A 14,327-nucleotide genomic window follows, 5' to 3' on the forward strand; every position below is an offset into this window, starting at 1 on the left:
TGTGGAGGATGTTAAAATGACAAGCTTCATGTCTTAATTAGGATGGGATCTGTTCACAGGGCATGATGATACACACACACACACACACACACACAAGCACACACATGCACTTGATACTCTCATGTACTCACAAACTCATTTGCATGCATAATAAGCGTTATCAAGCATTCTCAACCTGTTTCTATTCAGTGTGTTTTTATCCGTCCCTCCTAACAAATAAACGCACACATACTGTACAAATCCCCGAGCACACTCTGTGAGTTACACTCGGCTGCACACAGGCACACTCAGATTTGTAACCGCTGAATCAGATTTGTGTGCGAGGAGGGAGGACAGAACCGTGAGTGTGACGGATGATTCAAGCTTGCAGGAGGAACTGTGTAACTACATGGGAGGGAGTCTCAACGCTCGTCATGATCAAAGCTGCTCACTTTCACTGTGAGCTCTCTGGATTCACAGAGCTGAGCTTCACACTGAGAGCAGAGCCTGAACGAGCCCCTCTCACCTGGAAGTGAGGGGTCTCATGTTGTGAGACTTAACTTCACACTGACAGCAGAGACTTCTCCATTTCTTCTCCAAGGTAATGTTGGGATGGTAGCGATGTATAAACCACCACATGGATGGATATAAAACATTCAGTATCAACACTAATTAAGTCTTCTCCCTGTGAGTAAACCTGGCTTCACACAGACACGCTCAGACGGCTGAGATTTAATTTAGTTTTTTGGGGAAATGTTTTTTTTTTTTGAAAGAGAACTCAGTTTAAAAGTAGGATCAGGCTAATTAGTGACTCATAGTAGAGGCATATTGTTGTTCACTGATGATTTTCTGAACCACAGCTGTGTTTTTATTCAATAACTCTAACAGGGAAAGTCATTATAATCATTGGAAATGAAATTAATATTGGCAACATTGGCATAGCAGTTAAGTGGCACCTCATTTATGAAGGCTGTAGTCCTCCAAGGCTGCAGCTCTTTTTCCCGCATGTCATCTTACTCTGTTGACTGTCCCGTTCAAATAAGGCAAAACAGTCCCAAAATAGGTCTTGAAAAAATAAACAATTCATCAGGTCAATTAAGAAATGTAACACCCCCCCCCCCCCCCCCCCCCCCCGAGATCTCCGTCGGGGTGCTCCATCAGTCTGTGGAACCCAATAAACGAAAGGAAGGCACCAAAGAGTGTTTGAATAAAAAGCACAACACAAATCAATTCTAGCTGAATATCAATCACACGACTGGAGGCTGAAATGATATTTGTGATTTAAATGATCAATAAAATAATCGATGGCCTAGCGGTTAGGTCGAGTGCCGTGTACGGAGGCAAACATCCCCCCACCAGGGGGCCTGAGTTCTGTGATCTGTGGCTTCTTTTCCTGCATGTCATTCCCCACTCTCTCCTGGTTTATCCACTGTCCTATAACATAAACAAAACATATGTTGACAACACATTGCCACCGATTTGTCCAGTGTGCAGGAGTGTGCCTGTCATTTTTGGCATGCGAAAAGAGAATTGTCCAAATTTGGGTGCTTAGAACTTTAATTTTTGTTATTGCATGATCACAATAGGTATCCATATCATATCAAAGTTTATAATTCTGCTTTTGTAACAGCTTTATAAATTGGCCTTCAGATTGTTTTGTCCTAACAGATCCATTTTATTCCTTAGCGGACTTTATGGTTGAAAAGAAATGACCATGACCGGCAGATGTTTTCTGTTCAGAGGTTACTTATTAAACTCTTCACCATGAAGCATCCTCTCAGATTCTCAGAAGCCCTTAAAGCTGTGAGGAAGTTTAGAGAGTTGACGGAGAAATAAACTGAATAATAACCTTCATGTTTGGGATTTACTCTCAAATCTGAAAAAAATAAAATCTGTCCACTTCAGTGTCGACTTGAAGGACTAGAAGCACTCTGAGCCTCTGAAGATCTGCATATCAGACACATACAGTATAGACACACACACACACACACACACACACACACACACACACACACACACACACACACACACACACACACACACACACACACACACACACACACACACAGCCTCCCTGTGGTTCAGTGCAGCTCCAGCTCACTCTCCAGGGATTCATATTTATTTCCTTTCATATCCTTAAAGCCGGAGCACACGACTTAAAGTGTGTAATATGTTTGGGAGGCAGCCTCGTGCTGCAGCAGCGGGCCGATACGATGCATAAAACATGAACACAACATGCACACAACAACATGCAGAGTAACATGCATTAGTCCTGCTTACCAGAGGAGAGAGGTCCATTAGGAGGCTTTAAGAGAGAACCATGCGTCTGTACTCTCTGCATGTTTCTCATAGTTTTATTTAACGTTCAAACAGTTCTTCATGTGATGCATGGCTCCTCAGACTCATGGGAGATCCTGTCTTCTTTTTAATTAAAGGAGAAACTTTTAAGTACTTGTGCAGAAAGCAGCCATCTTGATACTTTTCTACAGCCAGATGAAAGCTGAAGCATGCTGCTGCAGTTTGTGTTCAGATCATATTCTGAGTTTAGTATTAACGGCTGTGTACCTGCACACGTTTATCATTCTGTCAGTTATGATGCTAATTGTGTTAGCATTCAAATGTAAACAAACGAAGCCATAAACACATGAAGCCATAAACACATGAGCTATACACTTGGAATAAAGTGGACTTACACTAGACCATAAAAGACTGGTGTGTAATAATAATAACTCATGCAGCTGTCTGAACTTTCAGTCTGTGTTTTTGACTTCTAATATCCTTTTTGATTTTTCCTTTTTCTTCGTTTACTATTTTATGACAACTTATTTATCTGATACTGGCGTCAGTAAAATAAAATAAAAATCAGCCTCTGCCTAAAATGGTTCATTTCAGCTGCTGTATCTTTGAGGCCTTCCTTTAATCAAAAAAGCAAAACAAGAACTTTGTGAAATGACTTCAGAATGAACACTCAAAAGAAAAAAACTGAACAACACTAAAGATTTTGAGATTTTGAAAAAAATAAAAAAAACAATAAAGATTGAAGGAGTGCAGAAAGGAGTTGATTGAGGGAAGTACATAAAAAACATTCTAAGAGGACAAAGAAGAGGGTTGAGACAAACAAAGTCGAGTCTTTTCCGGGTGTCAGAGGGTTCAGAACCTGCCTTCTGGTGATGTGTTGGTGTGTCTGCGTGTTGATTTTGTTAGTCTGGCACCTGCCAAGCGTGTTTCCATCACTTTGAGTGAGAGCTGTGTGTTAGTGATGACGTGAGGCTGTTTTGGGGTTTATAAAGCTACAGGGGGGGTCGTCACATCCGTCCCTCACTGTCCACACCTCTGTGTCCACACCAGAGGATCCAGATCCAGCTGCTGTTGTAAGTCCTGATAAGATATGACATCCTTACTTTAGAAAGACTTTTTCCTCTGAAGCTTTGATATAATTCAGATTTCCTTCTAAAGCTGGAGTGGGGCTGAAATGTGGAACTTTCTGACTATTTGGAGCTCAAACACAAAGTCTGCTGTGCATGAAATAACGACTGGATTTGTTCAAACACGTTTGCTGTGGTGGTGTAGTACTCAAAGTCTGGAGACCAATTTTTGAAGGTCTTGTCTTGGAATAGAGAGCATTTTTACTCAGTCTTGTCTCGGTCTCAGACTGGGCGGACTCTGGATTTTAAACAGGGAAGGACATATATCCTGGCCCTAATATCTGGCCCTGAAGACAATACACAAGGTGATGATTTCTCTGTGATATTTATAGTCTTGGTCTTGTCTCAGTCTCCCCCCTGCCTAAGTCTGGGTCTTGACTAATTTCGATCCCTAAATGTCTTGGTGTAGTTTCGGTCTCGGAGCACTCTGGTCTCGGATATGTCTTGTTGTTGTCTCGGGTCGCTCTGTCTTGGTCTTGGTCTTGTCTCGGTCTCGATCCCTAAATGTCTTGGTCTTGGTCTTGACTCGGTCTCGATCCCTAAATGTCTTGGTCTTGGTCTCGGAGCACTCTGGTCTCGGGTAAGTCTTGGTCTCGGTTATGGTGGTCTTGACTACAGCTCTAGTTTGCTGCACTGTCTTTCTCGCCTGCTGTGAGCGAGTAGGTTTATTTGCTCGGCCTTGTTTAAGTCGTTCTGCATTAGCTCACCTTGTTGATGTGAATGTTTGTACAGATAGTCGACTTAATGTTTGAAGTGTGTCGTCGCTCCACAGCAGCACTAACACAATCACTTAGATCTCGTGCTGAGGTAAAGTCTGCTCCACCAGCACCAAACATCCTTTTTGCACACCAGCCATCTTTGTTCTACTTATTGAAGTTCCTGCGGTGAATTATTCACCGCCATTAAAACCGTGTTCAACAGCGTCTTCCATTTAGGACGCGGTGAGACTCGGGAGCAGCAGTTAAATATTGAAACAGAGTTTTGAAGTTGAATCATCCTGTTAGGGACTCATTGAGGAGACTCAGGTTCTTTTTAAATATCACACTGTAGTGTTTTGTCCACACACACACACACACACACACACACACACACACACACACACACACACACACACACACACACACACACACACACACACACACACACACAGGCCACAGGCTGCACGGTGCGACCGCTCCAACAGATGTGAGTCATTTGTCAGACTATTGACCCGATCTGCTGGATAAACGAAATGTCAATACCAGAGAGACCGAGCAACGCTAATCTCTGTGAATGTGAGTGTGTTTAAGTGTGTGTGTGTGTGTGTGTGTGTGTGTGTGTGTGTGTGTGTGTGTGTGTGTGTGTGTGTGTGTGTGTGTGTTTCCCTCCAGCACTTCTCTCCTCTGTTTCGTCCCTCGTCTGCTTTAAATAAAATCATTTGTCACTGAAAGGTGACAAATGATTTCAGAAAGTGTTAAAAGTTAAACTGGATGAATATCTGTTTGTTGGTTTTGATGAATCAGAAATATTTAATTTGGTTGATGATATTTGTTTATTCAATTAACGTTTAAAAAGAAGAACCTCTCAGGTTTTAATAATTAGATGGATGGATGGATGGATAGGTGGATGGATGGATAGGTGGAGGGATGGATGGATGAATAGGTGGATGGATGGATTGATGGGTGGATAGGTGGAGGGATGGATGATAGGTGGAGGGATGGATGGATGAATAGGTGGATGGATGGATTGATGGGTGGATAGGTAGAGGGATGGATGGATGATAGGTGGAGGGATGGATGGATAGGTGGAGGGATGGATGGATGGATGGATGGATGGAGGGAGGGAGGGATGGATGGATAGGTGGAGGGATGGATGGATGGATAGGTGGAGGGATGGATGGATGGATAGGTGGAGGGATGGATGGATGATAGGTGGAGGGATGGATGGATAGGTGGAGGGATGGATGGATAGGTGGAGGGATGGATGGATGGATGGATAGGTGGAGGGATGGATGGATAGGTGGAGGGATGGATTGATGAATAGGTGGATGGATGGATAGGTGGAGGGATGGATTGATGAATAGGTGGAGGGATGGAGGGATGGATAGGTGGAGGGATGGATGGATGAATAGGTGGATGGATGGATTGATGGATGGAGGGATGGATGGATGGATGGAGGGATTGATGGGTGGATAGGTGGAGGGATGGATGGATGGATAGGTGGAGGGATGGATGGATGATAGGTGGAGGGATGGATGGATAGGTGGAGGGATGGATTGATGAATAGGTGGAGGGATGGATGGATGAATAGGTGGAGGGATTGATGGGTGGATAGGTGGAGGGATGGATGGATGGATAGGTGGAGGGATGGATTGATGGGTGGAGGGATGGATGGATGGATGGATGGATTGATGGGTGAATAGGTGGATGGATGGATAGGTGGAGGGATGGATTGATGGGTGGAGGGATGGATGGATGGATGGATGGATTGATGGGTGAATAGGTGGATGGATGGATATAGATACAGTAGATATATAGATGGATGGATGGATATAGATACAGTAGATATATAGATGGATGGATGGATGGATGGATATAGTTTCAGTAGATATATAGATGGATGATGGATATAGTTACAGTAGATATATAGATGGATGGATGGATATAGTTACAGTAGATATATAGATGGATGGATGGATGGATATAGATACAGTAGATATATAGATGGATGGATGGATATAGTTACAGTAGATATATAGATGGATGGATGGATGGATATAGTTTCAGTAGATATATAGATGGATGGATGGATGGATATAGTTACAGTAGATATATAGATGGATGGATGGATGGATATAGTTACAGTAGATATATAGATGGATGGATGGATATAGTTACAGTAGATATATAGATGGATGGATGGATGGATATAGATACAGTAGATATATAGATGGATGGATGGATATAGTTACAGTAGATATATAGATGGATGGATGGATATAGTTACAGTAGATATATAGATGGATGGATGGATGGATATAGTTACAGTAGATATATAGATGGATGGATGGATATAGTTACAGTAGATATATAGATGGATGGATGGATGGATATAGTTACAGTAGATATATAGATGGATGGATGGATGGATATAGATACAGTAGATATATAGATGGATGGATGGATGGATATAGTTTCAGTAGATATATAGATGGATGGATGGATGGATATAGATACAGTAGATATATAGATGGATGGATGGATATAGTTACAGTAGATATATAGATGGATGGATGGATGGATATAGATACAGTAGATATATAGATGGATGGATGGATGGATATAGATACAGTAGATATATAGATGGATGGATGGATGGATATAGATACAGTAGATATATAGATGGATGGATGGATGGATATAGATACAGTAGATATATAGATGGATGGATGGATATAGTTACAGTAGATATATAGATGGATGGATGGATATAGTTACAGTAGATATATAGATGGATGGATGGATATAGTTACAGTAGATATATAGATGGATGGATGGATGGATATAGATACAGTAGATATATAGATGGATGGATGGATGGATATAGATACAGTAGATATATAGATGGATGGATGGATGGATATAGATACAGTAGATATATAGATGGATGGATGGTTGTCAGCCTCAGTCTCTGTTTTTGGTTCCTTAAATGGACTTCTCATAGAACCTTCAGAGGATGAATGTTTATTTGATTGTTTGAATTTGAAGACAAACAGACGACTGAGCTTCCAGAGAGCAGAATGCAGCCTGAACTGACTCGTTGAACCCCCTCATGTGAAAACAAGGTGTTGTTCTTTTAAAAAGCACAAACCCTCTTCAGATCCTCAACTGGTGATGAGTGAGCACAGAACCTCCTGAGTGTTCAGAATCCTCTGCAGAGATTTGGTTTGTGACTCATATTTATCTCTTGTGTGCTCAGCAGGGAGACAAAGTGTGCTGTTCTTTTGGGACGAGACGCACATTCAGAATAAACACTGTGAAAAGATGATAATCCACACTGAACTCCCCGAGTGCAGAGGAACAACATGTTGAGAGAAAGAGGAGGGGGCCGGGGTTTGATGTGACGTCAGGTTTGGGGTTGTGACGGTGTCTTTTGAACGGCGTCTTGAACTCCATGTTTACATCCTTCTCGCTCCATGTGTCTTCTCGCACGTCTTCAGCTCTGAATCTGTTTCATTTTCCACGTCTGGTCCCGGAGCACGAGTCAGTGGAGCGCTGCAGAGCGAGACCAGGCGGGGTGTGTGACACGCTCATCAGACAGATGACAGACAGGAAAGGCCAGCAACAACGCCGCAGTGGCGGGGATGACAGCAAGGTACAATGAACAAATGACAGAGAGGCGGGGGGGGGGGGGGGGGGGGAGTGACAATCCAACACTGAGCGACGTTATTAACGGAGAGCCGGAGCGTGACAGAGAGTGATGACAGTGACATGCAGGCGATGGCAGACAGACACAGACACGATCCTGCTGCCCAAGTACCAGAGGGCAGCTTTAACTATAGATCATAGTGTGTGTGTGTGTGTGTGTGTGTGTGTGTGTGTGTGTGTGTGTGTGTGTGTGTGTGTGTTATCTTTTGGGGCCTTTTGGTCTTTAATAGATTGGACAGCTGCAGAGAGACAGGAAACATTGTGAAGAGAGAGGCTCGAAGTCGGATTCAAACCCACGGCCACTGCGACGAGGACTGTAGCCTCCGTACATCGGGCGCGCTCCACAACCGCCCGGCTATCGGCGCCACACGTCACGACCTCTCTTACAGTCCATCATCTGTACCTCTGCAGCTCAATAACAGGAAGTACAGACGCCACATATCATATCACAAAAGTCAGAATCATGGGAATATTTCCAAGAAGTAAAAGCCGCCCTCTCTCCACCATCGTATTTACTGAAGTCGCTCGCTACACACTGACACACCTGAAGACCGACCTTCAGCTCATTAGCAACGACCTGCTCAGAGGAAGAGAAACAGAAACTGAAGAGGTGTTTCTTTTGAGGCGACAACAGGAAGAAGAGAGAAATGCAGCATTTTTTGTTCAGTAACAAATTACTTTGATGGAAAAGTAATCTGAGTACTTTGTGACGCGTTACCCTCAACGCTGATTAATAGTGTCACAAAGCATAAAGGATTAAAACTTTAAAATAGAATTAGTCGAGTTCTTTTACCTGAAAGCTGTTTGTTATGTTTGTTGATTCTGAAGTCTTGAATGTTTAATGTTAATTATAAACATAATGTTGGAGCATCTCTCCAGTCCTCTCATGCTTTAAGAGATTTATTTATGACTGCCACACACATCTTATATAATCACACTTAAAGGCACGTAGACGCTGGAGCTGACTCATCCTGCATCCCAGGAAAATCATTTGGGGCCATTTTTTTAGGAATAAATTAAGTAAACATGTCAGACGTGTTTATATCAGTGCACTGTAACAGGAGACGGACTGAATACCACGAGGATATTCTGATCATTACACGTCAATCATAGCAGGGATTTGTCTGGCTCTTAAAATGAACAGTTGCACACTCTAAATAAAGACGGCGACAAACCGAGAGAAGCATTGAGGACAGAGAGAGCGTCTGTCACGAGGCCTTGAGCGGCGTGATCGGGGCTCGCTCATAAAGTTTGCTTTGTCTCCGAGGTTGATTCGCACAGACTGAGTGATGAAGTAACAGCTCAGATAAACTGCAGTGACATCAGACGCACGGCCTCCAAACACAAAGAGACCTCACATCACAAAACAGAAGTGACAGAGAGGGTGAAGATCTCGTCCCCGCTCGTCGCTCAGGCTCTTCAGACTCGTCTGTGTTTCTGTTTCAAAGACGGACGACATCACAGATCAGACGAACGGGGCCTAATCTGTTTTATCTCTGACTTCATGTCAACTCATTTACATTTGTCTGAGAGATTAGGATCCGTCTGTGAAAAAACAAAGTGTGCAGCTGTTGATCATAATGTCCTTCCTGAAATCTCAAATCCTTTTCTTTAATGAGTTATTCTCAAAGTTTCAGGCGTTATGAGCTGCTCCATCACTCTCTGATTTACTGAACAACTGATGTTTCTACACACAAAACCTGGAGTGGGTTTTAAACACACCGTGATACAGATGTATGTATCAACCAAAAACATATTTTCTTTGGGCGGTTATGTTGCAGAGGCTGAAGTCCTTGATGCAGCCGCCCTGGGTTTGAATCTAAATCAGCTATTTGCTGCATGAGCCATCAAAGACTGTCAGCCATCCACAATTCTACAATTCACTTAGCAGACGCTTTTCTCCAAAGCGACGTACATCAGAGAGTAAGAACAACACAAGCAAGGATCTAGAAAAAAGGGAACAATGTGAGTAAGAGCAAACGATCATTTTTGAGTCTGATTGGACACACAGGTGCTGACAGGAAGTGACCAGAGGCAAAGCACAACATTGAGGGCAGTTCTTGAGAGCTCTAATCAGTATAGAAACCATCTTATAAGTCGTCGTTATCAAACAAAAACCATCGTCATTACCATCATCATCATCAATAATATGGAGACCATCATCATTAAGTTAGTAGGTATTCATGAAAGAGCTGGGTCTTTAGCTTTTTCTTAAAGGTGCAGAGGGACTCTGCAGAATGGAGTTTGGTAGTTCATTCCACCACCAGGGGGCACCATCTGCACACTGAAATGACTTTATGTGGCCCCTCCATCTCCTCCTGCTGTATCAGATCCTGATCCAACCTGTCCTACTGGACTGTTCCAGCTGCTCCTTCAACAGCTTGTTGTCTACGTCTCACTGACTGTGTGGAGTTCTCCTTACGTTTGCTCCTGACTGGTTTTTTATGTCAGGGTCAATGAGAAGTACAGCTCAGCTCAAGGGAATGATTTCTAACGCAGTGACTGCAGCAGCACACTGAGCTGTGAGCTCTGTGGTTTTGTGGCTTCACTGGTGCAGTCATGATGTTGTACTAACTGTGCCTGCACGCTGCAGAGAGTACTGAGGATGTGTTCAGTCAGGCTGTGGTGATGTAACGTCACGCTGTAACTGTCACGGGACAGGCGCACGGTGACGTGAACAAAAACAGATGAGGCCATCGCTTTGGCATTCATCATGCTGTTTGTGATCTGCACATAACATTACGTCACTATTGGACTTCTGTAGATAATATAAACATCAAAGATTATTGTTTTTGGAGTTGAATCTAATGCTTCACTCTCATGATGCCGTTTTTTTAAAGGTCATATTCTATTCCTCGGCAAAGTTTAGGATCAGATCATTCGTGCAGGAAGTGATGATTAAATGATCTCAGTTTAAAGGTGACATATCCTCCTCCTCCTCTTCAGTTTCAATAATTCTCAGAGCTCCTCAAAACATGTGTATGAAGTTTCTTGTTCTAAATCCACTCTGATCCTGTATTTGATCATGTCTATAAACCCCTCTATTTCAGCCCTGCTCAGAACAGGCTGTTTCTGTGTCTGTACCTTTAAATATGTAAATGAGCTGTGTCTGACCACGCCCCCTCTCTGGAAGGGCTTGGGTGTACTCGGTCTTTCTCGCTCCATGTCCTATTGTTTACGGTGAGAAGGCAGACTCAGAGGGCAGAACAAACACCTAGCTGTGGGAGTGTCACCCACCTGGGGGAGGGGCTACTGCCCTTTGTGATGTCATGAAGGGAAAATCTCCAAACGGCCTGTTTGAGCACACATTTTCTGAAAAGTGGAGCAGGGGAAAGACGGAGAGGATGGACTTTACTCATCATTGGGGGGTTTGTAGACGGACTAGAGACACATGTTAGAGAAACATGGTGAAGTGGATTTAACATATCATGTGACCTTTCGGTTTGACAGATTTTTATAAAATCTCATCTTCTCATCTTTTCCTCTCTGTTTCTTTCTCCGCAGTGATCTGCAACTTCCGCGGCTCGGTGACTCAGGGTCTGGCTCTGGAAGTGGGAGAGACAGTTCAGATTCTGGAGAAATGTGAAGGTAAGAAGAGCACCTGATGAATACCTGCGTGAGGTAGAGTGTGGGTGGATGTTTGATTCAGCAGCGATGTCCTTGATCATTGTGTCAGCAGCACCAGAGTGTCAGTGAAGCAGTGATCAGTGTAAAAACATCCTGTCAGAGCTACAGATTACTGGGACTCCAAGGTTTTTCTTCAATTAAGTATTCAAACACAAGCAATAATAAATACAGATAAGAATAAAAGTGAAGAGTAAAGTGCCGTCTAATGCAAACACTCCATAAGGCATGGTTAAAAGAAGTTGCATTTGGATTATAACTAAATTAAAGTTTGAGTGGTTTCAAACAGTATTAAGTTAAATCCATCACATACTGGAAGAAGAGGCAGAACAAGGGAGTTAAACTGCTCTGATTATTTCCTGCAGTGTAACATGCTCCTCTATCGTTCTACATATTAACCACATTAAAGAAGAAACGAGCGCAGCTGAAACCTGTTGGCAGACCGTCAGACAGAAGAGCCTTAAAAAGTCTGCAGCTGAGAACCTGTAATCACATTTTCAAACAACCGCAGAGCGACTTTTTCAAGCATTAATTAACGTCACAGAGCTGCTCTGAGGAAGGGATCCAGTTATCTTCACTGCAACATTAAAAACCTCGACTCAGGAAGGAGGTTCCCTTCTCAGGTTTCAGGAGCCTCACTGCTGGAGTCAAAGAGCTTTAACACAACATGAAGGAACAATGCGTGTGGTCAGAAAAGTCATCTGATGCCTTCAAGATACCTGCTCCCCTGAATCCCTTAAGAAAAATCATCGAAAGCATTTTAAGTGTCTTCACAGCCTGAAAAGCGCCTTGCTGCTGTGGCTGTTCTAGAGTCAGTTGGGGCCCTCAAACCACCATAGGGAGGTTTCCTACAGTCCTTGAACTACTGCTATGGTTTCAAGTTCGTCAGGCCTCGGGGGCCCCTTACTGGCCTGGGGCCTCAAGTAGTTGCCTGCCTTGCCTGTTGACAAACAGCACCTGTGGCACCTTGTTCAGGTTTGGTGACACCCCCCCCCCCCCCCCCTTGTTTTGTCCACATCATGAAGGACTCTGAGGAGGCACCTTCACGTTCTCATCTGTCATGTTTGTGAAATTGCGACAACTGCACTTTTCTTATTCACGTTCACAATCTAGTGTTTTTTAGTGAGTGAGTGCGCCAAATGAGGGATGGTCCTCTAGGCTGGCGTCCCGGGTTCAAATCCGACCTATGGCTACCCTCCTAAGATAAACCTGTAAATAATAAAAAAGATTTTGAGTATGATGTAAATGCAGAACTTTTAATAGTGCATCTTTATGTTGCTTTTCTGTGACTCATACCTGCGTGGAAGTGAAGCGTCACCAACAGCTCCTGCATGAACTCCTCAGTGTCTCTGAGTTTGTGTAACTTTACCTTTTTTTAAATCGTTCATGAGTTATGATCCTTTTCCCCAGATGTTTGTGACGGCACCAGATTAAAAAGCCTCGACGTATTCTTCCTGAGCCCGCTGCGCGTCCTCGAACACAGAGAGCAGATTGAACACAGAGCCGTCATCGCTGCACCCATATCACTTATTATCAGCTGATGGTGCTCCCACTGTTAGTCCTATCAGCAGCTGAGGCCAGGATGTGTGTGTAGCGGGAAGTGTTGTGTTTCCAGATAATGAGAGAGTCGGGGCTTCATTAGCCACAGCTGTGCAGGATGCTTCCATCAAGCTGACGCCTCAGAGTCTTTAAACGGTCAGCAGAGACGGGGAAATGTTCAGTTAATACAGCTTTGTTTTCACTTCTTAGTCTTTCCCTCTCTGTTGTCTTCTGTTATTGACAAGCCTTACTTTTAACCCTGAGCGGTTTTAATCACATCCTCATTAGCATCTCATCCTCTCTTGCTCTGAAAATCAACTCCTCTAGTGGGGGGAACGGGCTTTCATCTGAACCCCTGTGGCATACGCTGGCATTGCAGCTCTCCCTTCGGCACACAGTGATTATAAGAGCAGGCAAGGGCCGACTTTTGTCCAACATCCCCGTGTGAAGATTCCCAGAGCTTCTGTCTTTATCTCAACATGTGGGACATTGACTAGTAAAGCAGAACAGAGTTTTATTTGATGAGAGTTTTGTGTTAATTTGAGGCGCTTGCACGTCAATTTTTAATCATATTACTCTACAGAGATCATCTCCAGGCATACTGACTAATTCATGTCAGAATATTTGATTTTGATTCTCCTTTCATCCAGGAGAAATGTTCATTACAGCTTAAAAACACAACATTTAAACAAGGCCCCTCCTCCTGGGCTCATGGCCAGCAGAAACGCACGCCCACTGCCCCTGACAACAGTTTGCTAGAACGCCGCCACCCAGCCAAGCAACCACCTGCAGCATCACGTCTCTATGCACGACCTTAACCATCAAGGTATTTGCAAAGATTGATAGCAGGACTTGATTTATATGTTTACTGCTTGTACTTACAAACTACAGGAGAATATCAGATTTGTTGTGTTAGCATGCTGTTTAGGCATGCTAACACAAGCTAACCACCGGTCTGAAGTCAACCCCTCTTCATCACAAGCTTCTTTAGAGCCCAAACGTGGGTGAAAGCCAACACAAGGTTCACACTGTTTTGGAAAGGCTTTAACCCACCTGATGTTTTGCATCACTATGAACATTTTAACTCGACCACACCATATTCGACCTGATTGACGCAGGTCATTGACTTGTATCCACTCCCAAAGTCCCCTGCCTGCTGTCATTGGCTGGAGGAAACACACCAGCTCCCCACCCAGAAACTTCAACAAGAGTCAACCAGAACAAAGCAGAACAGTAAAATCCAGTCAGAGGACAGAGTCTCTGCAGACACAGACACCACCACACATGTACGGAGGCCCAGAAGGGACGATGGAGCAGCTTCACTTTACAATAAGTCTGTATTTTATTTACAAGT

At 43.6% G+C, this 14,327-nt stretch overlaps 1 protein-coding gene across 1 annotated transcript in view; it reads left to right on the forward strand.

The window, feature by feature from the left end:
- The window catches only part of LOC109977864 (dedicator of cytokinesis protein 3), a 165,987-nt gene that overhangs the window by 58,714 nt on the left and 92,946 nt on the right, over positions 1-14,327 (forward strand). The window contains exon 2 of the mRNA XM_065955375.1: positions 11,315-11,398. Coding sequence (XP_065811447.1) covers positions 11,315-11,398 — 84 coding nt within the window. The remainder of the gene's footprint in view (positions 1-11,314; positions 11,399-14,327) is intronic.

Source organism: Labrus bergylta, chromosome 5 (assembly GCF_963930695.1).
Source record: "Labrus bergylta chromosome 5, fLabBer1.1, whole genome shotgun sequence".
NCBI lineage: Eukaryota > Metazoa > Chordata > Actinopteri > Labriformes > Labridae > Labrus > Labrus bergylta.